This window comes from Mobula hypostoma, chromosome 20 (assembly GCF_963921235.1).
Source record: "Mobula hypostoma chromosome 20, sMobHyp1.1, whole genome shotgun sequence".
Classification (NCBI taxonomy): Eukaryota; Metazoa; Chordata; class Chondrichthyes; order Myliobatiformes; family Myliobatidae; genus Mobula; species Mobula hypostoma.
In genome coordinates this window covers 527,948-554,871 of record NC_086116.1, presented here as the reverse complement: position 1 = coordinate 554,871, position 26,924 = coordinate 527,948, and the positions used below count along the sequence as shown (strand labels likewise).

Sequence of the window (26,924 nt, the reverse complement as noted above, 5' to 3'; positions counted from 1 at the left end):
TGGGACCTGTATAAGAGGGATGGGACGTACACCAGCTGGGACCTGTATAAGAGGGATGGGACGTACACCAGCTGGGACCTGTATAAGAGGGATGGGACGTACACCAGCTGGGACCTGTATAAGAGGGATGGGACGTACACCAGCTGGGACCTGTATAAGAGGGATGGGACGTACACCAGCTGGGACCTGTATAAGAGGGATGGGACGTACACCAGCTGGGACCTGTATAAGAGGGATGGGACGTACACCAGCTGGGACCTGTATAAGAGGGATGGGACGTACACCAGCTGGGACCTGTATAAGAGGGATGGGACGTACACCAGCTGGGACCTGTATAAGAGGGATGGGACGTACACCAGCTGGGACCTGTATAAGAGGGATGGGACGTACACCAGCTGGGACCTGTATAAGAGGGATGGGACGTACACCAGCTGGGACCTGTATGAATAGGGATGGGACGTACACCAGCTGGGACCTGTATAAGAGGGATGGGACGTACACCAGCTGGGACCTGTATAAGAGGGATGGGACGTACACCAGCTGGGACCTGTATAAGAATAGGGATGGGACGTACACCAGCTGGGACCTGTATAAGAGGGATGGGACGTACACCAGCTGGGACCTGTATGGGGGACCTGTACACCAGCTGGGACCTGTATAAAGGGATGGGACGTACACCAGCTGGGACCTGTATAAGAGGGATGGGAGTACACCAGCTGGGACCTGTATAAGAGGGATGGGACGTACACCAGCTGGGACCTGTATAAGAGGGATGGGACGTACACCAGCTGGGACCTGTATAAGAGGGATGGGACGTACACCAGCTGGGACCTGTATAAGAGGGATGGGACGTACACCAGCTGGGACCTGTATAAGAGGGATGGGATGTACACCAGCTGGGACCTGTATGAATAGGGATGGGACGTACACCAGCTGGGACCTGTATAAGAGGGATGGGACGTACACCAGCTGGGACCTGTATAAGAGGGATGGGACGTACACCAGCTGGGACCTGTATAAGAGGGATGGGACGTACACCAGCTGGGACCTGTATAAGAGGGATGGGATGTACACCAGCTGGGACCTGTATGAATAGGGATGGGACGTACACCAGCTGGGACCTGTATAAGAGGGATGGGACGTACACCAGCTGGGACCTGTATAAGAGGGATGGGACGTACACCAGCTGGGACCTGTATAAGAGGGATGGGACGTACACCAGCTGGGACCTGTATAAGAGGGATGGGACGTACACCAGCTGGGACCTGTATAAGAGGGATGGGACGTACACCAGCTGGGACCTGTATAATAGGGATGGGACGTACACCAGCTGGGACCTGTATAAGAGGGATGGGACGTACACCAGCTGGGACCTGTATAAGAGGGATGGGACGTACACCAGCTGGGACCTGTATAACAGGGATGGGACGTACACCAGCTGGGACCTGTAAAGATGGATGGGACGTACACCAGCTGGGACCTGTATAAGAGGGATGGGACGTACACCAGCTGGGACCTGTATAAGAGGGATGGGACGTACACCAGCTGGGACCTGTATGAATAGGGATGGGACGTACACCAGCTGGGACCTGTATAAGAGGGATGGGACGTACACCAGCTGGGACCTGTATAAGAGGGATGGGACGTACACCAGCTGGGACCTGTATGAATAGGGATGGGACGTACACCAGCTGGGACCTGTATAAGAGGGATGGGACGTACACCAGCTGGGACCTGTATAAGAGGGATGGGACGTACACCAGCTGGGACCTGTAAAGATGGATGGGACGTACACCAGCTGGGACCTGTATAAGAGGGATGGGACGTACACCAGCTGGGACCTGTATAAGAGGGATGGGACGTACACCAGCTGGGACCTGTATGAATAGGGATGGGACGTACACCAGCTGGGACCTGTATAAGAGGGATGGGACGTACACCAGCTGGGACCTGTATAAGAGGGATGGGACGTACACCAGCTGGGACCTGTATGAAGAGGGATGGGACGTACACCAGCTGGGACCTGTATAAGAGGGATGGGACGTACACCAGCTGGGACCTGTAAAGATGGATGGGACGTACACCAGCTGGGACCTGTATAAGATGGATGGGACGTACACCAGCTGGGACCTGTATAAGAGGGATGGGACGTACACCAGCTGGGACCTGTATAAGAGGGATGGGATGTACACCAGCTGGGACCTGTATAAGAGGGATGGGACGTACACCAGCTGGGACCTGTATAAGAGGGATGGGACGTACACCAGCTGGGACCTGTATAAGAGGGATGGGACGTACACAGCTGGGACCTGTATAAGAGGGATGGGATGTACACCAGCTGGGACCTGTATGAATAGGGATGGGACGTACACCAGCTGGGACCTGTATAAGAGGGATGGGACGTACACCAGCTGGGACCTGTATAAGAGGGATGGGACGTACACCAGCTGGGAGCTGTATAAGAGGGATGGGATGTACACCAGCTGGGACCTGTATAAGAGGGATGGGACGTACACCAGCTGGGACCTGTATAAGAGGGATGGGATGTACACCAGCTGGGACCTGTATGAATAGGGATGGGACGTACACCAGCTGGGACCTGTATAAGAGGGATGGGACGTACACCAGCTGGGACCTGTATAAGAGGGATGGGACGTACACCAGCTGGGACCTGTATAAGAGGGATGGGACGTACACCAGCTGGGACCTGTATAAGAGGGATGGGACGTACACCAGCTGGGACCTGTATAAGAGGGATGGGACGTACACCAGCTGGGACCTGTATAATAGGGATGGGACGTACACCAGCTGGGACCTGTATAAGAGGGATGGGACGTACACCAGCTGGGACCTGTATAAGAGGGATGGGACGTACACCAGCTGGGACCTGTATAAGAGGGATGGGACGTACACCAGCTGGGACCTGTATAAGAGGGATGGGACGTACACCAGCTGGGACCTGTATAAGAGGGATGGGACGTACACCAGCTGGGACCTGTATAAGAGGGATGGGACGTACACCAGCTGGGACCTGTATAAGAGGGATGGGACGTACACCAGCTGGGACCTGTATAAGAGGGATGGGACGTACACCAGCTGGGACCTGTATAAGAGGGATGGGACGTACACCAGCTGGGACCTGTATAAGAGGGATGGGATGTACACCAGCTGGGACCTGTATAAGAGGGATGGGACGTACACCAGCTGGGACCTGTATAAGAGGGATGGGATGTACACCAGCTGGGACCTGTATGAATAGGGATGGGACGTACACCAGCTGGGACCTGTAAAGATGGATGGGACGTACACCAGCTGGGACCTGTATAAGAGGGATGGGACGTACACCAGCTGGGACCTGTATAAGAGGGATGGGACGTACACCAGCTGGGACCTGTATGAATAGGGATGGGACGTACACCAGCTGGGACCTGTAAAGATGGATGGGACGTACACCAGCTGGGACCTGTATAAGAGGGATGGGACGTACACCAGCTGGGACCTGTAAAGATGGATGGGACGTACACCAGCTGGGACCTGTATAAGAGGGATGGGACGTACACCAGCTGGGACCTGTATAAGAGGGATGGGATGTACACCAGCTGGGACCTGTATGAATAGGGATGGGACGTACACCAGCTGGGACCTGTATAAGAGGGATGGGACGTACACCAGCTGGGACCTGTATAAGAGGGATGGGAATTACACCAGCTGGGACCTGTATAAGAGGGATGGGACGTACACCAGCTGGGACCTGTATAAGAGGGATGGGACGTACACCAGCTGGGACCTGTATAAGAGGGATGGGACGTACACCAGCTGGGACCTGTATAAGAGGGATGGGACGTACACCAGCTGGGACCTGTATAAGAGGGATGGGACGTACACCAGCTGGGACCTGTATGAATAGGGATGGGACGTACACCAGCTGGGACCTGTATAAGAGGGATGGGACGTACACCAGCTGGGACCTGTATAAGAGGGATGGGACGTACACCAGCTGGGACCTGTAAAGATGGATGGGACGTACACCAGCTGGGACCTGTATAAGAGGGATGGGACGTACACCAGCTGGGACCAGTATAAGAGGGATGGGACGTAGACCAGCTGGGACCTGTATGAATAGGGATGGGACGTACACCAGCTGGGACCTGTATAAGAGGGATGGGACGTACACCAGCTGGGACCTGTATAAGAGGGATGGGACGTACACCAGCTGGGACCTGTATGAATAGGGATGGGACGTACACCAGCTGGGACCTGTAAAGATGGATGGGACGTACACCAGCTGGGACCTGTAAAGATGGATGGGACGTACACCAGCTGGGACCTGTAAAGATGGATGGGACGTACACCAGCTGGGACCTGTATAAGAGGGATGGGATGTACACCAGCTGGGACCTGTATAAGAGGGATGGGACGTACACCAGCTGGGACCTGTAAAGATGGATGGGACGTACACCAGCTGGGACCTGTATAAGAGGGATGGGACGTACACCAGCTGGGACCTGTATAAGAGGGATGGGATGTACACCAGCTGGGACCTGTATAAGAGGGATGGGACGTACACCAGCTGGGACCTGTATAAGAGGGATGGGACGTACACCAGCTGGGACCTGTATAAGAGGGATGGGACGTACACCAGCTGGGACCTGTATAAGAGGGATGGGATGTACACCAGCTGGGACCTGTATGAATAGGGATGGGACGTACACCAGCTGGGACCTGTATAAGAGGGATGGGACGTACACCAGCTGGGACCTGTATAAGAGGGATGGGACGTACACCAGCTGGGAGCTGTATAAGAGGGATGGGACGTACACCAGCTGGGACCTGTATAAGAGGGATGGGACGTACACCAGCTGGGACCTGTATAAGAGGGATGGGATGTACACCAGCTGGGACCTGTATGAATAAGGATGGGACGTACACCAGCTGGGACCTGTATAAGAGGGATGGGACGTACACCAGCTGGGACCTGTATAAGAGGGATGGGACGTACACCAGCTGGGACCTGTATAAGAGGGATGGGACGTACACCAGCTGGGACCTGTATAAGAGGGATGGGACGTACACCAGCTGGGACCTGTATAAGAGGGATGGGACGTACACCAGCTGGGACCTGTATAATAGGGATGGGACGTACACCAGCTGGGACCTGTATAAGAGGGATGGGACGTACACCAGCTGGGACCTGTATAAGAGGGATGGGACGTACACCAGCTGGGACCTGTATAAGAGGGATGGGACGTACACCAGCTGGGACCTGTATAAGAGGGATGGGACGTACACCAGCTGGGACCTGTATAAGAGGGATGGGACGTACACCAGCTGGGACCTGTATAAGAGGGATGGGACGTACACCAGCTGGGACCTGTATAAGAGGGATGGGACGTACACCAGCTGGGACCTGTATAAGAGGGATGGGACGTACACCAGCTGGGACCTGTATAAGAGGGATGGGACGTACACCAGCTGGGACCTGTATGAATAGGGATGGGACGTACACCAGCTGGGACCTGTATAAGAGGGATGGGACGTACACCAGCTGGGACCTGTATAAGAGGGATGGGATGTACACCAGCTGGGACCTGTATAAGAGGGATGGGATGTACACCAGCTGGGACCTGTATAAGAGGGATGGGACGTACACCAGCTGGGACCTGTATGAATAGGGATGGGACGTACACCAGCTGGGACCTGTATAAGAGGGATGGGACGTACACCAGCTGGGACCTGTATAAGAGGGATGGGATGTACACCAGCTGGGACCTGTATAAGAGGGATGGGACGTACACCAGCTGGGACCTGTATAAGAGGGATGGGATGTACACCAGCTGGGACCTGTATGAATAGGGATGGGACGTACACCAGCTGGGACCTGTAAAGATGGATGGGACGTACACCAGCTGGGACCTGTATAAGAGGGATGGGACGTACACCAGCTGGGACCTGTATAAGAGGGATGGGATGTACACCAGCTGGGACCTGTATGAAGAGGGATGGGACGTACACCAGCTGGGACCTGTAAAGATGGATGGGACGTACACCAGCTGGGACCTGTATAAGAGGGATGGGACGTACACCAGCTGGGACCTGTATAAGAGGGATGGGACGTACACCAGCTGGGACCTGTATAAGAGGGATGGGACGTACACCAGCTGGGACCTGTATAAGAGGGATGGGACGTACACCAGCTGGGACCTGTATAAGAGGGATGGGACGTACACCAGCTGGGACCTGTATGAATAGGGATGGGACGTACACCAGCTGGGACCTGTATAAGAGGGATGGGACGTACACCAGCTGGGACCTGTATAAGAGGGATGGGACGTACACCAGCTGGGACCTGTATGAATAGGGATGGGACGTACACCAGCTGGGACCTGTAAAGATGGATGGGATGTACACCAGCTGGGACCTGTATAAGAGGGATGGGACGTACACCAGCTGGGACCTGTAAAGATGGATGGGACGTACACCAGCTGGGACCGGTATAAGAGGGATGGGATGTACACCAGCTGGGACCTGTATAAGAGGGATGGGACGTACACCAGCTGGGACCTGTAAAGAGGGATGGGACGTACACCAGCTGGGACCTGTATAAGAGGGATGGGACGTACACCAGCTGGGACCTGTATAAGAGGGATGGGATGTACACCAGCTGGGACCTGTATAAGAGGGATGGGACGTACACCAGCTGGGACCTGTATAAGAGGGATGGGACGTACACCAGCTGGGACCTGTATAAGAGGGATGGGACGTACACCAGCTGGGACCTGTATAAGAGGGATGGGATGTACACCAGCTGGGACCTGTATGAATAGGGATGGGACGTACACCAGCTGGGACCTGTATAAGAGGGATGGGACGTACACCAGCTGGGACCTGTATAAGAGGGATGGGACGTACACCAGCTGGGACCTGTATAAGAGGGATGGGATGTACACCAGCTGGGACCTGTATAAGAGGGATGGGACGTACACCAGCTGGGACCTGTATTAGAGGGATGGGATGTACACCAGCTGGGACCTGTATGAATAAGGATGGGACGTACACCAGCTGGGACCTGTATAAGAGGGATGGGACGTACACCAGCTGGGACCTGTATAAGAGGGATGGGACGTACACCAGCTGGGACCTGTATAAGAGGGATGGGACGTACACCAGCTGGGACCTGTATAAGAGGGATGGGACGTACACCAGCTGGGACCTGTATAAGAGGGATGGGACGTACACCAGCTGGGACCTGTATAATAGGGATGGGACGTACACCAGCTGGGACCTGTATAAGAGGGATGGGACGTACACCAGCTGGGACCTGTATAAGAGGGATGGGACGTACACCAGCTGGGACCTGTATAAGAGGGATGGGACGTACACCAGCTGGGACCTGTATAAGAGGGATGGGACGTACACCAGCTGGGACCTGTATAAGAGGGATGGGACGTACACCAGCTGGGACCTGTATAAGAGGGATGGGACGTACACCAGCTGGGACCTGTATAAGAGGGATGGGACGTACACCAGCTGGGACCTGTATAAGAGGGATGGGACGTACACCAGCTGGGACCTGTATAAGAGGGATGGGACGTACACCAGCTGGGACCTGTATAAGAGGGATGGGACGTACACCAGCTGGGACCTGTATGAATAGGGATGGGACGTACACCAGCTGGGACCTGTATAAGAGGGATGGGACGTACACCAGCTGGGACCTGTATAAGAGGGATGGGATGTACACCAGCTGGGACCTGTATAAGAGGGATGGGACGTACACCAGCTGGGACCTGTATAAGAGGGATGGGACGTACACCAGCTGGGGCCTGTATGAATAGGGATGGGACGTACACCAGCTGGGACCTGTATAAGAGGGATGGGACGTACACCAGCTGGGACCTGTATAAGAGGGATGGGATGTACACCAGCTGGGACCTGTATAAGAGGGATGGGACGTACACCAGCTGGGACCTGTATAAGAGGGATGGGATGTACACCAGCAGGGACCTGTATGAATAGGGATGGGACGTACACCAGCTGGGACCTGTAAAGATGGATGGGACGTACACCAGCTGGGACCTGTATAAGAGGGATGGGACGTACACCAGCTGGGACCTGTATAAGAGGGATGGGACGTACACCAGCTGGGACCTGTATGAATAGGGATGGGACGTACACCAGCTGGGACCTGTAAAGAGGGATGGGATGTACACCAGCTGGGACCTGTATAAGAGGGATGGGACGTACACCAGCTGGGACCTGTAAAGATGGATGGGACGTACACTAGCTGGGACCTGTATAAGAGGGATGGGACGTACACCAGCTGGGACCTGTATAAGAGGGATGGGATGTACACCAGCTGGGACCTGTATGAATAGGGATGGGACGTACACCAGCTGGGACCTGTATAAGAGGGATGGGACGTACACCAGCTGGGACCTGTATAAGAGGGATGGGAGTACACCAGCTGGGACCTGTATAAGAGGGATGGGACGTACACCAGCTGGGACCTGTATAAGAGGGATGGGACGTACACCAGCTGGGACCTGTAAAGATGGATGGGACGTACACCAGCTGGGACCTGTATAAGAGGGATGGGACGTACACCAGCTGGGACCTGTATAAGAGGGATGGGACGTACACCAGCTGGGACCTGTATGAATAGGGATGGGACGTACACCAGCTGGGACCTGTATAAGAGGGATGGGACGTACACCAGCTGGGACCTGTATAAGAGGGATGGGACGTACACCAGCTGGGACCTGTATAAGAGGGATGGGACGTACACCAGCTGGGACCTGTATAAGAGGGATGGGACGTACACCAGCTGGGACCTGTATAAGAGGGATGGGACGTACACCAGCTGGGACCTGTATAAGAGGGATGGGACGTACACCAGCTGGGACCTGTATAAGAGGGATGGGACGTACACCAGCTGGGACCTGTATAAGAGGGATGGGACGTACACCAGCTGGGACCTGTATGAATAGGGATGGGACGTACACCAGCTGGGACCTGTATAAGAGGGATGGGACGTACACCAGCTGGGACCTGTATAAGAGGATGGGATGGGGACGTACACCAGCTGGGACCTGTATAAGAGGGATGGGACGTACACCAGCTGGGACCTGTATAAGAGGGATGGGACGTACACCAGCTGGGACCTGTATAAGAGGGATGGGACGTACACCAGCTGGGACCTGTATAAGAGGGATGGGACGTACACCAGCTGGGACCTGTATAAGAGGGATGGGACGTACACCAGCTGGGACCTGTATAAGAGGGATGGGACGTACACCAGCTGGGACCTGTATAAGAGGGATGGGACGTACACCAGCTGGGACCTGTATAAGAGGGATGGGACGTACACCAGCTGGGACCTGTATAAGAGGGATGGGACGTACACCAGCTGGGACCTGTATAAGAGGGATGCTGGGACCTGTATAAGAGGGATGGGAGTACACCAGCTGGGACTGTATAGGGATGGGAGTACACCAGCTGGGACCTGTATGAAGAGGGATGGGACGTACACCAGCTGGGACCTGTATAAGAGGGATGGGACGTACACCAGCTGGGACCTGTATAAGAGGGATGGGACGTACACCAGCTGGGACCTGTATAAGAGGGATGGGACGTACACCAGCTGGGACCTGTATGAATAGGGATGGGACGTACACCAGCTGGGACCTGTATAAGAGGGATGGGACGTACACCAGCTGGGACCTGTATAAGAGGGATGGGACGTACACCAGCTGGGACCTGTATAAGAGGGATGGGACGTACACCAGCTGGGACCTGTATAAGAGGGATGGGACGTACACCAGCTGGGACCTGTATAAGAGGGATGGGACGTACACCAGCTGGGACCTGTATAAGAGGGATGGGACGTACACCAGCTGGGACCTGTATAAGAGGGATGGGACGTACACCAGCTGGGACCTGTATAAGAGGGATGGGACGTACACCAGCTGGGACCTGTATAAGAGGGATGGGACGTACACCAGCTGGGACCTGTATAAGAGGGATGGGACGTACACCAGCTGGGACCTGTATAAGAGGGATGGGACGTACACCAGCTGGGACCTGTATAAGAGGGATGGGACGTACACCAGCTGGGACCTGTATAAGAGGGATGGGACGTACACCAGCTGGGACCTGTATAAGAGGGATGGGACGTACACCAGCTGGGACCTGTATAAGAGGGATGGGACGTACACCAGCTGGGACCTGTATAAGAGGGATGGGACGTACACCAGCTGGGACCTGTATAAGAGGGATGGGACGTACACCAGCTGGGACCTGTATAAGAGGGATGGGACGTACACCAGCTGGGACCTGTATAAGAGGGATGGGACGTACACCAGCTGGGACCTGTATGAATAGGGATGGGACGTACACCAGCTGGGACCTGTATAAGAGGGATGGGACGTACACCAGCTGGGACCTGTATAAGAGGGATGGGACGTACACCAGCTGGGACCTGTATAAGATGGGATGGGACGTACACCAGCTGGGACCTGTATAAGAGGGATGGGACGTACACCAGCTGGGACCTGTATAAGAGGGATGGGACGTACACCAGCTGGGACCTGTATGAATAGGGATGGGACGTACACCAGCTGGGACCTGTATAAGAGGGATGGGACGTACACCAGCTGGGACCTGTATAAGAGGGATGGGACGTACACCAGCTGGGACCTGTATAAGAGGGATGGGACGTACACCAGCTGGGACCTGTATAAGAGGGATGGGACGTACACCAGCTGGGACCTGTATAAGAGGGATGGGACGTACACCAGCTGGGACCTGTATAAGAGGGATGGGACGTACACCAGCTGGGACCTGTATAAGAGGGATGGGACGTACACCAGCTGGGACCTGTATAAGAGGGATGGGACGTACACCAGCTGGGACCTGTATAAGAGGGATGGGACGTACACCAGCTGGGACCTGTATAAGAGGGATGGGACGTACACCAGCTGGGACCTGTATAAGAGGGATGGGACGTACACCAGCTGGGACCTGTATAAGAGGGATGGGACGTACACCAGCTGGGACCTGTATAAGAGGGATGGGACGTACACCAGCTGGGACCTGTATAAGAGGGATGGGACGTACACCAGCTGGGACCTGTATAAGAGGGATGGGACGTACACCAGCTGGGACCTGTAAAGAGGGATGGGACGTACACCAGCTGGGACCTGTATAAGAGGGATGGGACGTACACCAGCTGGGACCTGTATGAATAGGGATGGGACGTACACCAGCTGGGACCTGTATAAGAGGGATGGGACGTACACCAGCTGGGACCTGTATAAGAGGGATGGGACGTACACCAGCTGGGACCTGTATAAGAGGGATGGGACGTACACCAGCTGGGACCTGTATAAGAGGGATGGGACGTACACCAGCTGGGACCTGTATAAGAGGGATGGGACGTACACCAGCTGGGACCTGTATAAAGGGATGGGACGTACACCAGCTGGGACCTGTATAAGAGGGATGGGACGTACACCAGCTGGGACCTGTATAAGAGGGATGGGACGTACACCAGCTGGGACCTGTATAAGAGGGATGGGACGTACACCAGCTGGGACCTGTATAAGAGGGATGGGACGTACACCAGCTGGGACCTGTATAAGAGGGATGGGACGTACACCAGCTGGGACCTGTATAAGAGGGATGGGACGTACACCAGCTGGGACCTGTATAAGAGGGATGGGACGTACACCAGCTGGGACCTGTATAAGAGGGATGGGACGTACACCAGCTGGGACCTGTATAAGAAGAGGGATGGGACGTACACCAGCTGGGACCTGTATAAGAGGGATGGGACGTACACCAGCTGGGACCTGTATAAGAGGGATGGGACGTACACCAGCTGGGACCTGTATAAGAGGGATGGGACGATGCGTACACACCAGCTGGGACCTGTATAAGAGGGATGGGACGTACACCAGCTGGGACCTGTATGAGGATGGGACGTACACCAGCTGGGACCTGTATAAGAGGGATGGGACGTACACCAGCTGGGACCTGTATAAGAGGGATGGGACACACCAGCTGGGACCTGTACGACACCAGCTGGGACCTGTATAAGAGGGATGGGACGTACACCAGCTGGGACCTGTATAAGAGGGATGGGACGTACACCAGCTGGGACCTGTATAAGAGGGATGGGACGTACACCAGCTGGGACCTGTATAAGAGGGATGGGACGTACACCAGCTGGGACCTGTATAAGAGGGATGGGACGTACACCAGCTGGGACCTGTATAAGAGGGATGGGACGTACACCAGCTGGGACCTGTATAAGAGGGATGGGACGTACACCAGCTGGGACCTGTATAAGAGGGATGGGACGTACACCAGCTGGGACCTGTATAAGAGGGATGGGACGTACACCAGCTGGGACCTGTATAAGAGGGATGGGACGTACACCAGCTGGGACCTGTATAAGAGGGATGGGACGTACACCAGCTGGGACCTGTATAAGAGGGATGGGACGTACACCAGCTGGGACCTGTATAAGAGGGATGGGACGTACACCAGCTGGGACCTGTATAAGAGGGATGGGACGTACACCAGCTGGGACCTGTATAAGAGGGATGGGACGTACACCAGCTGGGACCTGTATAAGAGGGATGGGACGTACACCAGCTGGGACCTGTATAAGAGGGATGGGACGTACACCAGCTGGGACCTGTATAAGAGGGATGGGACGTACACCAGCTGGGACCTGTATAAGAGGGATGGGACGTACACCAGCTGGGACCTGTATAAGAGGGATGGGACGTACACCAGCTGGGACCTGTATAAGAGGGATGGGACGTACACCAGCTGGGACCTGTATAAGAGGGATGGGACGTACACCAGCTGGGACCTGTATAAGAGGGATGGGACGTACACCAGCTGGGACCTGTATAAGAGGGATGGGACGTACACCAGCTGGGACCTGTATAAGAGGGATGGGACGTACACCAGCTGGGACCTGTATAAGAGGGATGGGACGTACACCAGCTGGGACCTGTATAAGAGGGATGGGACGTACACCAGCTGGGACCTGTATAAGAGGGATGGGACGTACACCAGCTGGGACCTGTATAAGAGGGATGGGACGTACACCAGCTGGGACCTGTATAAGAGGGATGGGACGTACACCAGCTGGGACCTGTATAAGAGGGATGGGACGTACACCAGCTGGGACCTGTATAAGAGGGATGGGACGTACACCAGCTGGGACCTGTATAAGAGGGATGGGACGTACACCAGCTGGGACCTGTATAAGAGGGATGGGACGTACACCAGCTGGGACCTGTATAAGAGGGATGGGACGTACACCAGCTGGGACCTGTATAAGAGGGATGGGACGTACACCAGCTGGGACCTGTATAAGAGGGATGGGACGTACACCAGCTGGGACCTGTATAAGAGGGATGGGACGTACACCAGCTGGGACCTGTATAAGAGGGATGGGACGTACACCAGCTGGGACCTGTATAAGAGGGATGGGACGTACACCAGCTGGGACCTGTATAAGAGGGATGGGACGTACACCAGCTGGGACCTGTATAAGAGGGATGGGACGTACACCAGCTGGGACCTGTATAAGAGGGATGGGACGTACACCAGCTGGGACCTGTATAAGAGGGATGGGACGTACACCAGCTGGGACCTGTATAAGAGGGATGGGACGTACACCAGCTGGGACCTGTATAAGAGGGATGGGACGTACACCAGCTGGGACCTGTATAAGAGGGATGGGACGTACACCAGCTGGGACCTGTATAAGAGGGATGGGACGTACACCAGCTGGGACCTGTATAAGAGGGATGGGACGTACACCAGCTGGGACCTGTATAAGAGGGATGGGACGTACACCAGCTGGGACCTGTATAAGAGGGATGGGACGTACACCAGCTGGGACCTGTATAAGAGGGATGGGACGTACACCAGCTGGGACCTGTATAAGAGGGATGGGACGTACACCAGCTGGGACCTGTATAAGAGGGATGGGACGTACACCAGCTGGGACCTGTATAAGAGGGATGGGACGTACACCAGCTGGGACCTGTATAAGAGGGATGGGACGTACACCAGCTGGGACCTGTATAAGAGGGATGGGACGTACACCAGCTGGGACCTGTATAAGAGGGATGGGACGTACACCAGCTGGGACCTGTATAAGAGGGATGGGACGTACACCAGCTGGGACCTGTATAAGAGGGATGGGACGTACACCAGCTGGGACCTGTATAAGAGGGATGGGACGTACACCAGCTGGGACCTGTATAAGAGGGATGGGACGTACACCAGCTGGGACCTGTATAAGAGGGATGGGACGTACACCAGCTGGGACCTGTATAAGAGGGATGGGACGTACACCAGCTGGGACCTGTATAAGAGGGATGGGACGTACACCAGCTGGGACCTGTATAAGAGGGATGGGACGTACACCAGCTGGGACCTGTATAAGAGGGATGGGACGTACACCAGCTGGGACCTGTATAAGAGGGATGGGACGTACACCAGCTGGGACCTGTATAAGAGGGATGGGACGTACACCAGCTGGGACCTGTATAAGAGGGATGGGACGTACACCAGCTGGGACCTGTATAAGAGGGATGGGACGTACACCAGCTGGGACCTGTATAAGAGGGATGGGACGTACACCAGCTGGGACCTGTATAAGAGGGATGGGACGTACACCAGCTGGGACCTGTATAAGAGGGATGGGACGTACACCAGCTGGGACCTGTATAAGAGGGATGGGACGTACACCAGCTGGGACCTGTATAAGAGGGATGGGACGTACACCAGCTGGGACCTGTATAAGAGGGATGGGACGTACACCAGCTGGGACCTGTATAAGAGGGATGGGACGTACACCAGCTGGGACCTGTATAAGAGGGATGGGACGTACACCAGCTGGGACCTGTATAAGAGGGATGGGACGTACACCAGCTGGGACCTGTATAAGAGGGATGGGACGTACACCAGCTGGGACCTGTATAAGAGGGATGGGACGTACACCAGCTGGGACCTGTATAAGAGGGATGGGACGTACACCAGCTGGGATCTGTATGAATAGGGATGGGACGTACACCAGCTGGGACCTGTATGAATAGGGATGGGACGTACACCAGCTGGGACCTGTATAAGAGGGATGGGACGTACACCAGCTGGGACCTGTATGAATAGGGATGGGACGTACACCAGCTGGGACCTGTATAAGAGGGATGGGATGTACACCAGCTGGGACCTCTATAAGAGGGATGGGACGTACACCAGCTGGGACCTGTATAAGAGGGATGGGACGTACACCAGCTGGGACCTGTATAAGAGGGATGGGACGTACACCAGCTGGGACCTGTATAAGAGGGATGGGACGTACACCAGCTGGGACCTGTATAAGAGGGATGGGATGTACACCAGCTGGGACCTGTATGAATAGGGATGGGACGTACACCAGCTGGGACCTGTATGAGAGGGATGGGACGTACACCAGCTGGGACCTGTATAAGAGGGATGGGACGTACACCAGCTGGGACCTGTATAAGAGGGATGGGACGTACACCAGCTGGGACCTGTATAAGAGGGATGGGACGTACACCAGCTGGGACCTGTATAAGAGGGATGGGACGTACACCAGCTGGGACCTGTATAAGAGGGATGGGACGTACACCAGCTGGGACCTGTATAAGAGGGATGGGACGTACACCAGCTGGGACCTGTATAAGAGGGATGGGACGTACACCAGCTGGGACCTGTATAAGAGGGATGGGACGTACACCAGCTGGGACCTGTATAAGAGGGATGGGACGTACACCAGCTGGGACCTGTATAAGAGGGATGGGACGTACACCAGCTGGGACCTGTATAAGAGGGATGGGACGTACACCAGCTGGGACCTGTATAAGAGGGATGGGACGTACACCAGCTGGGACCTGTATAAGAGGGATGGGACGTACACCAGCTGGGACCTGTATAAGAGGGATGGGACGTACACCAGCTGGGACCTGTATAAGAGGGATGGGACGTACACCAGCTGGGACCTGTATAAGAGGGATGGGACGTACACCAGCTGGGACCTGTATAAGAGGGATGGGACGTACACCAGCTGGGGCCTGTATAAGATGGATGGGACGTACACCAGCTGGGACCTGTATAAGAGGGATGGGACGTACACCAGCTGGGACCTGTATAAGAGGGATGGGACGTACACCAGCTGGGACCTGTATAAGAGGGATGGGCCGTACACCAGCTGGGACCTGTATAAGAGGGATGGGACGTACACCAGCTGGGACCTGTATAAGAGGGATGGGACGTACACCAGCTGGGACCTGTATAAGAGGGATGGGACGTACACCAGCTGGGACCTGTATAAGAGGGATGGGACGTACACCAGCTGGGACCTGTATAAGAGGGATGGGACGTACACCAGCTGGGACCTGTATAAGAGGGATGGGACGTACACCAGCTGGGACCTGTATAAGATGGATGGGACGTACACCAGCTGGGACCTGTATAAGAGGGATGGGACGTACACCAGCTGGGACCTGTATAAGAGGGATGGGACGTACACCAGCTGGGACCTGTATAAGATGGATGGGACGTACACCAGCTGGGACATGTATAAGAGGGATGGGACGTACACCAGCTGGGACCTGTATAAGAGGGATGGGACGTACACCAGCTGGGACCTGTATAAGAGGGATGGGACGTACACCAGCTGGGACCTGTATGAATAGGGATGGGACGTACACCAGCTGGGACCTGTATAAGAGGGATGGGACGTACACCAGCTGGGACCTGTATGAATAGGGATGGGACGTACACCAGCTGGGACCTGTATAAGAGGGATGGGACGTACACCAGCTGGGACATGTATAAGAGGGATGGGACGTACACCAGCTGGGACCTGTATAAGAGGGATGGGACGTACACCAGCTGGGACCTGTATAAGAGGGATGGGACGTACACCAGCTGGGACCTGTATAAGAGGGATGGGACGTACACCAGCTGGGACCTGTATGAGAGGGATGGGACGTACACCAGCTGGGACCTGTATGAGAGGGATGGGACGTACACCAGCTGGGACCTGTATGAGAGGGATGGGACGTACACCAGCTGGGACCTGTATGAGAGGGATGGGACGTACACCAGCTGGGACCTGTATAAGAGGGATGGGACGTACACCAGCTGGGACCTGTATAAGAGGGATGGGACGTACACCAGCTGGGACCTGTATAAGAGGGATGGGACGTACACCAGCTGGGACCTGTATAAGAGGGATGGGACGTACACCAGCTGGGACCTGTATAAGAGGGATGGGACGTACACCAGCTGGGACCTGTATAAGAGGGATGGGACGTACACCAGCTGGGACCTGTATAAGAGGGATGGGACGTACACCAGCTGGGACCTGTATGAATAGGGATGGGATGTACACCAGCTGGGACCTGTATAAGAGGGATGGGACGTACACCAGCTGGGACCTGTATAAGAGGGATGGGACGTACACCAGCTGGGACCTGTATAAGAGGGATGGGACGTACACCAGCTGGGACCTGTATAAGAGGGATGGGACGTACACCAGCTGGGACCTGTATAAGAGGGATGGGACGTACACCAGCTGGGACCTGTATAAGAGGGATGGGACGTACACCAGCTGGGACCTGTATAAGAGGGATGGGACGTACACCAGCTGGGACCTGTATAAGAGGGATGGGACGTACACCAGCTGGGACCTGTATAAGAGGGATGGGATGTATACCAGGATTTTCCTTTGACAAGGTGTCACACATAAAGTTGCTAAACAAGAACTGAGAACTGAGTCTCTTAAACAAGAACTGAGGATTTTACAGGAAAGATTGACTGGAATAGAAGATTGACTGGCAGGAGAGAAACAGTGGGAATGGCGGGGGGCCTTTTCTGCTTGGCTGTCGGTGACTAGTGTTCCGCAGGGGTTGGTGGCGGGACTGCTACTTTTCATGTTTCATGTTATACGTCAATGATCTGGATGACAAGATTGATCGTTTTGTGGATAGTACAAAGATAGGAGGAGGGGCAGGTAGTGTTGAGGGGGCAGGGAGTCAGCAGAAGCAATTGGACAGATTAGGAGAATAGGCAAATAGGTGGTAGATGGAATACAGTGTGGGGAAGTGTATGGTCATGCACACAGGTAGAAGGAATAAAAGTGTGGGCTGTTTACTAAATGGGGAGCCAATTCAGAAATCAAAGCTGCAAGAGACTGAATTCCCTAAGGGTTAACTTGCAGGTTGACTTGGTGGTGAGGAAGGCATATGCAACATTGGCATTCATTTCAAGAGGACTAGAATATAAAAACAAAGATGTAATGCAGATGCTTTATAAGGCATTGGTTGTGAGCAGTTTTTGACACTCTATCTAAGAAAGTTGGCGCTGGCATAGGAGAGGGTCCAGAGGAGTTCATGAGAATGATCCCAGGAATTAAAGGGTTAACTTATGAGGAACGCTTGATGGCTCTGGACCTGTACTCTAGTTTAGAAGAGGGGATCTCATTGAAATCTATCAAATATTGAGAAGTCTCGACAGTGGATGTGGAGAGGATGCTTCCTATAGTCGGGGAGTCTAGGACCAGAGGACACAGATAGAGTGGATGTGGAGAGGATGCTTCCTATAGTCGGGGAGTCTAGGACAGCCTCAGACTAGAAGGCCTTCCATTTAGTGCAGATGAGGAGGTATTTCTTTAGCCAGAGGGTGGTTAATCTGTGGAATTCATTGCTGTGCAGGTCAAGTCATTTGGTATACATAAAGCGGAGGTGAATAGGTTCCTGATTAATCAGTGCATCAAAGTACTTGGTTGAGAGGGATAATAAATCAGCCATCATGGAATGACTCAGGGACGAATATTCTAATTCTGCTCCGATGTCTTAAGATGTGAGGCTCCATAGTGAGTGTCTCACTGCAGGACCAACGGCGTGATGCACTGGGGATCACCATTGATCAAACAGAGCAATAGAGCAGTGTGGCACATTGCACTTCGGTTGTTTCTCAGTCTGTTTATAGAAACATAGAAAACCTACAATACAATACAGGCCTTTTGGTCCACAATGCTGTGCTGAACATGTACCTTAGAAATTACCTAGGGTTATCCATAGCCCTCTATTTTTCTGAGCTCCATGTACCTATCCAGGAGTCTCTTAAAAGACCCTATCATATCCACCTCCACCACCGTCGCTGGCAGCCTATTCCATGCACTCACCAATCTCTGAGTAAAAAGCTTACCCCTGACATCTCCTCTGTACCTACTTCCAAGCACCTTAAAACTGTGTCCTCTCGTGTTAGTTATTTTAGCCCTGGGAGAAAGCTTCTGACTATCGACACGATCAATGCCTCTCATCATCTTATACACCTATATCAGGTCGCCTCTCATCCTCCATTGCTCCAAGGAGAAAAGGCCAAGTTCACTCAACCTATTCTCATAAGGCATGCTCCCCAATCCAGGCAACATCTTTGTAAATCTCTTCTGCACCCTTTCTATAGTTTCTATATCCTTTCTGTAGTGAGGTGACCAGAACTGAGCACAGTACTCCAGGTGGGTCCTGTATAGCTGAAACATTACCTCTCGGCTCTTAAACTCAATCTCACGATTGATGAAGGCTAAGGCACCGTATGCCATCTTAACCACAGTCAACCTGCGCAGCAGCTTTGAGTGTCCTATGGACTCAGACCCCAAGATCCCTCTGATCCTCCACACTGCCAAGAGTCTTACCATTAATGCTATATTCTGCCATCATATTTGACCTATCAAAATGAACCACCTCTCACTTATCTGGGTTGAACTCCATCTGCCACTTCTTAGTTCAGTTTTGCATCCTATCGATGTCCCTCTGTAACCTCTGACAGCCCACCACACTATCCACAACAACCCCAACCTTTGTGTCATCAGCAAATTTACTAACCCATCCCTCCACTTCCTCATCCAGGTCATTAATAAAAATTATGAAGAGAAGGGGTCCCAGAACACCACTGGTGACCAACCTCCATGCAGAATATGACCAGTCACAACCAATCTTTGCCTTCTGTGGGCAAGCCATTTCTATTTCCACAAAGCAATGTCCCCTTGGATCCCATGCCTCCTCACTTTCTCAATAAGCCTTGCATAGGGTATCTTATCAAATGCCTTGCTGAAATCCATATACACTACATCTACTGCTCTTCCTTCATCAATGTGTTTAGTCACATCCTCAAAAAATTCAATCAGGCTCGTAAGGCACAACTTGCCTTTGACAAAGCCATGCTGACTATATTATACCTCTCCAAATGTTCATAAATCCTGCTTCTCAGATCTTCTCCATCAATTTACCAAGCACTGAAGTAAGACTCACTGGCCTATAATTTCCTGGGCTATCTCTACTCCCTTTCTTGAATAAAGTAACAACATCCACAACCCTCCAATACTCCAGAACCTCCATCCCCATTGATGATGCAAAGATCATTGCCAGAGGCTCAGCAATCTGCTCCCTTACCTCCCACAGTAGCCTGGGGTACATCTCATCCGGTCCCAGTGACTTATCCAACTTGATGCTTTCCAAAAGCTCCAGCACATCCTCTTTCTTAATGTCTACATGCTCAAGCTTTTCAGTCTGCTGTAAATCATCCCAACTTTCGCCAAGAACCTTTTCCGTAGTGAATACTGAAGCAAAGTATTCATTAAGTAGCTCTGCTATGTCTGGTTCCATACACACTTTTCCACTGTCACACTTGATTTGTCCTATTCTCTCATGTCTTATCCTCTTGCTCTTCACATATTTGTAGAATGCCTCGGGGTTTTCTTTAATCCTGCTCGCCAAGGCCTTCTCATGGCCCCTTCTGGCTCTCCTAATTTCTTTCTTAAACTCCTTCCTGCTGGCCTTATAATCTTTCAGATTCATATCATTACTTGGTTTTTTGAACCTTTTGTAATCTTTTCTTTTCTTCTTGACTAGATTTTCAAGTCTTTGTACACCACGGTTCCTGTACCCTACCATCCTTTCCCCATCTCATTGGAATGTATCTACAGAGAACCCACACAAATATCCCCTGAACATTGGCCACATTTCTTCCGTACATTTCCCTGAGAACATCTGTTCCCAATTTATATTTCTGAGTTCCTGCCTGATAGCTTCATATTTCCCCTTACTCCAATTTAACACTTACCTAATTTGTAGTAGTGAGGTCGGAGATGGTATTAAAATGATATATGTATGATATATATATATATATATATATATATATATAATACACACACACACACACACACACGTATATATTAAAATGTATTAAAACTGAATTTCTCCCAGTCCTCAGGTGAGCCACTTTCTCTGGCTAATTTGTATGCTTCTTCTTTGGAATTGATACTATCCCTAATTTCTCTTGTCAGCCACGGGTGCACTACCTTCCTTGATTCTTTTGCCAAACTGGGATGAACAATTGTTGTAGTTCATCCATGCAACCTTTAAATGCTTGCCATTGCATATCCACCGTCAATCCTTTAAGTGTCATTTGCCAGTCTATCTTAGCTAATTCACGTCTCATACCTTCAAAGTTACCCCTCTTTAAGTTCAGAACCTTTGTTTCTGAATTAACTATGTCACTCTCCATCTTAATGAAGAATTCCACCATATTATGGTCACTCTTACCCAAAGGGCCTCTTACGACAAGATTGCTAATTAACCCTTCCTCATTGCTCAAAACCCAGTCCAGAATAGCCTGCTCTCTAGTTGGTTCCTCGACATGTTGGTTCAAAAAACCATCCCGCATACATTCCAAGAAATCCTCTTCCTCAACACCTTTACCAATTTGGTTCACCCAATCTACATGTAGATTGAAGTCACCCATTATAACTGCTGTTCCTTTATTGCATACATTTCTAATTTCCTGTTTAATACCAATTAAATAATTAATAGGACATGGCAGACCAATTGAATAATTACTTTGGTTCTGTCTTCACTAAGGAGGACATAAATAATCTTCCAGAAATAGTAGGGGACAGAGGGTCCAGTGAGATGGAGGAACTGAGCGAAATACATGTTAGTAGGGAAGTGGTGTTAGGTAAATTGAAGGCAGATAAATCCCCCGGACCAGATGGTCTGCATCCTAGAGTGCTTAAGGAAGTAGCCCAAGAAATAGTGGATGCATTAGTGATAATTTTTCAAAACTCGTTAGATTCTGGACTAGTTCCTGAGGATTGGAGGGTGGCTAATGTAACCCCACTTTTTAAAAAAGGAGGGAGAGAGAAACCGGGGAATTATAGACCGGTTAGCCTAACGTCGGTGGTGGGGAAACTGCTGGAGTCAGTTATCAAGGATGTGATAACAGCACATTTGGAAAGCGGTGAAATCATCGGACAAAGTCAGCATGGATTTGTGAAAGGAAAATCATGTCTGACGAATCTCATAGAATTTTTTGAGGATGTAACTAGTAGAGTGGATAGGGGAGAACCAGTGGATATGGTATATTTGGATTTTCAAAAGGCTTTTGACAAGGTCCCACACAGGAGATTAGTGTGCAAACTTAAAGCACACGGTATTGGGGGTAAGGTATTGGTGTGGGTGGAGAATTGGTTAGCAGACAGGAAGCAAAGAGTGGGAATAAACGGGACCTTTTCAGAATGGCAGGCGGTGACTAGTGGGGTACCGCAAGGCTCAGTGCTGGGACCCCAGTTGTTTACAATATATATTAATGACTTGGATGAGGGAATTAAATGCAGCATCTCCAAGTTTGCGGATGACACGAAGCTGGGTGGCAGTGTTTGCTGTGAGGAGGATGCTAAGAGGATGCAGGGTGACTTGGATAGGTTGGGTGAGTGGGCAAATTCATGGCGGATACAATTTAATGTGGATAAATGTGAAGTTATCCACTTTGGTGGCAAAAATAGGAAAACGGATTATTATCTGAATGGTGGCCGATTAGGAAAAGGGGAGGTGCAACGAGACCTGGGTGTCATTATACACCAGTCATTGAAAGTGGGCATGCAGGTACAGCAGGCGGTGAAAAAGGCGAATGGTATGCTGGCATTTATAGCGAGAGGATTCGAGTACAGGAGCAGGGAGGTACTACTGCAGTTGTACAAGGCCTTGGTGAGACCACACCTGGAGTATTGTGTGCAGTTTTGGTCCCCTAATCTGAGGAAAGACATCCTTGCCATAGAGGGAGTACAAAGAAGGTTCACCAGATTGATTCCTGGGATGGCAGGACTTTCGTATGAAGAAAGACTGGATGAACTGGGCTTGTACTCGTTGGAATTTAGAAGATTGAGGGGGGATCTGATTGAAACGTATAAAATCCTAAAGGGATTGGACAGGCTAGATGCAGGAAGATTGCTCCCGATGTTGGGGAAGTCCAGAACGAGGGGTCACAGTTTGAGGATAGAGGGGAAGCCTTTTAGGAACGAGATTAGGAAAAACTTCTTCACACAGAGAGTGGTGAATCTGTGGAATTCTCTGCCACAGGAAACAGTTGAGGCCAGTTCATTGGCTATATTTAAGAGGGAGTTAGATATGGCCCTTGTGGCTACGGGGATCAGAGGGTATGGAGGGAAGGCTGGGGCGGGGTTCTGAGTTGGATGATCAGCCATGATCATAATAAATGGCGGTGCAGGCTCGAAGGGCCGAATGGCCTACTCCTGCACCTATTTTCTATGTTTCTATGTTTCTATGTATGTCCGTTCCTATCCCTTTCCAAGGCTACAATAAAGGAGATAGAATTGTGATCACTATGACTCAAGGTAATATGTTAATGTACATACTTTGATAATTTTACTTTGAGTAGATGTTATCCTCTGTCTTGGTCAGTGTTTAACCTTCAATTAATATTATTATCTGTGCTGTTTACGGGATTGTGCTGTGTGCAGGGTGGTGCCAGGCCAGCGCCACACACAGTGCAATACAGTGTTGAGCTTGTGTGCTGGCATTGTAAATATATCTGTGCTGTGTAACTGCAGGATGAGTGATTTCACTCTGTATCCATCTCTCTGAATAAATCTCATTTCCTGCCCTTGTATTCAGGTGAGGAGGCACTTCATGAATATCTCCGAACCAAAGCCGTGACAGTGGAGTATTAGGCCCTCGTTTCAACAATGTCTTCATTTCCACTGGCCCTTTGGCTGAACATCAGCAGAAGAGAACTTGAGGATTCTACTAATGTGTAACAAACTCAGCACATACAGGCAACTGTATCCTCTTGTTCAATGTTCAAAAACTATAGCTTCTAGTTGCAGCTTAGCTTGTACCCAAACCTTGTGTATTGTGCACTGGGTTACAGGTGTAACATTCGGCTTCTCAGTGACGAACCCCATGATGAAGCTTCTTGAGTCCAACTCGGAAGTTTGCTTTGATTGGTGATCTGGCCATTAATAATGATGTAAATTGTTGCAGTTTCATAAGATCTTTTCAGATGAAAATTATGTATGTATCAATTCACAAATCAATGTTTGGCAATGTTTAGAATTTTATTTTTCAAAATTCCTCGTATTCCTTGGTGACTAAGGGCAGTGATATGGTGCAGTTGTATCATTGCAGTTGAAAATGTGTTTATCAACAGGAGATCAGATCAGACCAGCTGAGCAGTAAATAACTGAAGCAACTAAAGAGAGTCATTTGCTAGTTGCTGGAGTTCTAACTATTGAAAGGAAAGGGATTTGAAGCTCAGTGGTTGAGGCTGTGGCTGAAAGCCGAAACAAGACAAGCTGGCTCTGTGCGCTAATTTTTGGGCAAACTGTGAAAAGATCTGAACCATCCAGCATCTCCACATTGTATTCTACCTGCCATCCTTTCAGTATGTAAATTAATAAATGTTTAAAAAGTAATCACTTGGTACAGATAAAATGGCTGAAAAAGGTACATCAAGTTATAACCATGTATGAATGCAGGGAAATGCTTGCTCACATGTTGTCTGTTCAAATGTTGCTTTTAAATTCATTGGATAATCACAATGAAGTACCCTTAATTTGGATTTGTCTTAGCAAGTGTAGAAGTCACCATGACCTATGCACATTTGATCTATGCACATAAGCTTCAAATCAGAATAACTGTCACATTCTTGTACTTCTGCATCTGAACACTTGCCCTCTCTGGGAGCAGAGCTTGGAGGACACAAATGGTGGTTATATATTACAGTGAATGTAGAATCTGATATCTACATCCAGTATGCCACTCTGACAATAATTGCATAGAGTATTGAATTGTTTTGTTGATGAATGTTTGGTTCATTTGTATGTGAAGTGCTGGGCCAGTACTGTACCTGCCTTACTGGTCCATTGGAACCCAGCAAACAGCAACAGGTGCTGCAAATATGAAGTATTAAAAAACAGCGGGAGATACTGGAAACATGGTAACACTTGGGCAGCGTGTGAGGCAAGAGAACCGGATTACTGTTTGGGGTCAGTGCCTTTCATTGAGCATGGGAACAGAGGAAATGTTACGCTGGAGCAGGGAGCCAGAATCCAGGTGATAGCAGAATTGTTGGTGTGGTCTGAGATGTTACAGACTGTATTCACTACTCTGTCACTATCCTCAGAGCTGTGCAACCAGGCACTGCCTCTCTTGCCTACAGCCACGATTTATTAGGGAAGAGTGGGGGAGGCTAATAAGGGAAAAGTCTTGTGGAATATTCCATTCTTGGTTGATGGAAACTAGTGCAGGAAATTCACTGACCCAGTGTTACCTGCTGCTAGTGAAATGGTGAGTGCTGTTACCTGTTCAAATGGAGCCAGCTTCCTCACAGGTGCAGGGAGCTGTGCGTGCCTCTCCAGGACTCTCCCAATGTCCTTTAATGTATGCTTCAAATTCTATCGTGAGAAGTTATGCATCTATGTGGAAAAAAATAATTACAGTCCTAATTTTAAAATGTATTGATTTTATTTTACTACAAGTAAAGCTTCGCACTGCAAAATCAGTTTTCTGTTGGGTTTTGACTCCATGCTATGTTGTGTTGAATGCTTACTCTCAGATCCATTGTTTGGAGCTGTTGTGTCACACGCGTGAGCTACCCAGAGTATGGTGTGGTAACGGTTGTGTGGAAGCCTAACTAACTCGATCCCTGCTTGATATAATTGCAGCATGGCGCCTCTTTGGGTGAACCACACCTCCCTCCTGTAAGTATGGATGTGTTGTCACTGATTACTGGACTCCGAAAACTCTCACTTGCTCCTCAATCACACTATATTTATATGTGTACAAGAAGAACAGTTTATCTCCTGTCGCTGAACTGTTCTGAAATATTTTCTAAAACTAATGGCATTTTTATACAGAAATTGACCAGTTGGATACTGTTGTAGCGTGGATGAAATTACCAGAGAGACAGAGTCACTGGTTAGGTACAAAGCAGCTTCTTTATTCGACACGACAAAGTACAGCAGGCATCTCGAGACACTTTCCGCAGAAAGGTCTGCTAGCTAAGTGTGGGCTCGATATTTATATGCTAAACACAAAGGCAATCGCTACTTAAAAGTTATAGACAATACTTAGACGATGCTTCCTTTTGAAGCTACATACAAACATCACACCTTCGGATTTCATCCTTTCCTTCTGACGCCAACATGTTGGTATCCACAGTCTTTAGGAATGTAAGTTAAGTCTATGATACTTTTATTTGGCATTTCCCATGCTAACATAGAAGACAATTAATATTTATAATATATAGGTGATACTGCCTTCGAAACTACAGCATCAGGTCAAACTACCAGAAGTATCTGGTATTCACACCTTTTAGGAAGCCCATTGTGGTGGACTCAATCCACAGTCCTTTGTCAAACAGTTAAAATAGAAGTCTGGTGGCAAAAGTCATTTAAGTGCAAACAAATCGTCTACCCAAAAAGAAATCCACTCTAACAAATACAATGTCTAAATTCATTATCTGCATAATTAATCAGACTACGATAATGCACATGTTAATAGCCAATA

At 50.8% G+C, this 26,924-nt stretch overlaps 1 protein-coding gene across 1 annotated transcript in view; it reads left to right on the top strand.

Annotated features, from left to right (window-relative positions):
- aldh1l2 (aldehyde dehydrogenase 1 family, member L2) overlaps positions 1-25,911 on the top strand; it is a 171,051-nt gene extending 145,140 nt beyond the window's left edge. The window contains exon 23 of the mRNA XM_063072229.1: positions 24,030-25,911. Within this exon, the coding sequence (XP_062928299.1) occupies positions 24,030-24,085 (56 nt within the window). The 3' untranslated portion in view covers positions 24,086-25,911. The remainder of the gene's footprint in view (positions 1-24,029) is intronic.
- The last annotated feature ends 1,013 nt before the right edge of the window (positions 25,912-26,924 follow it).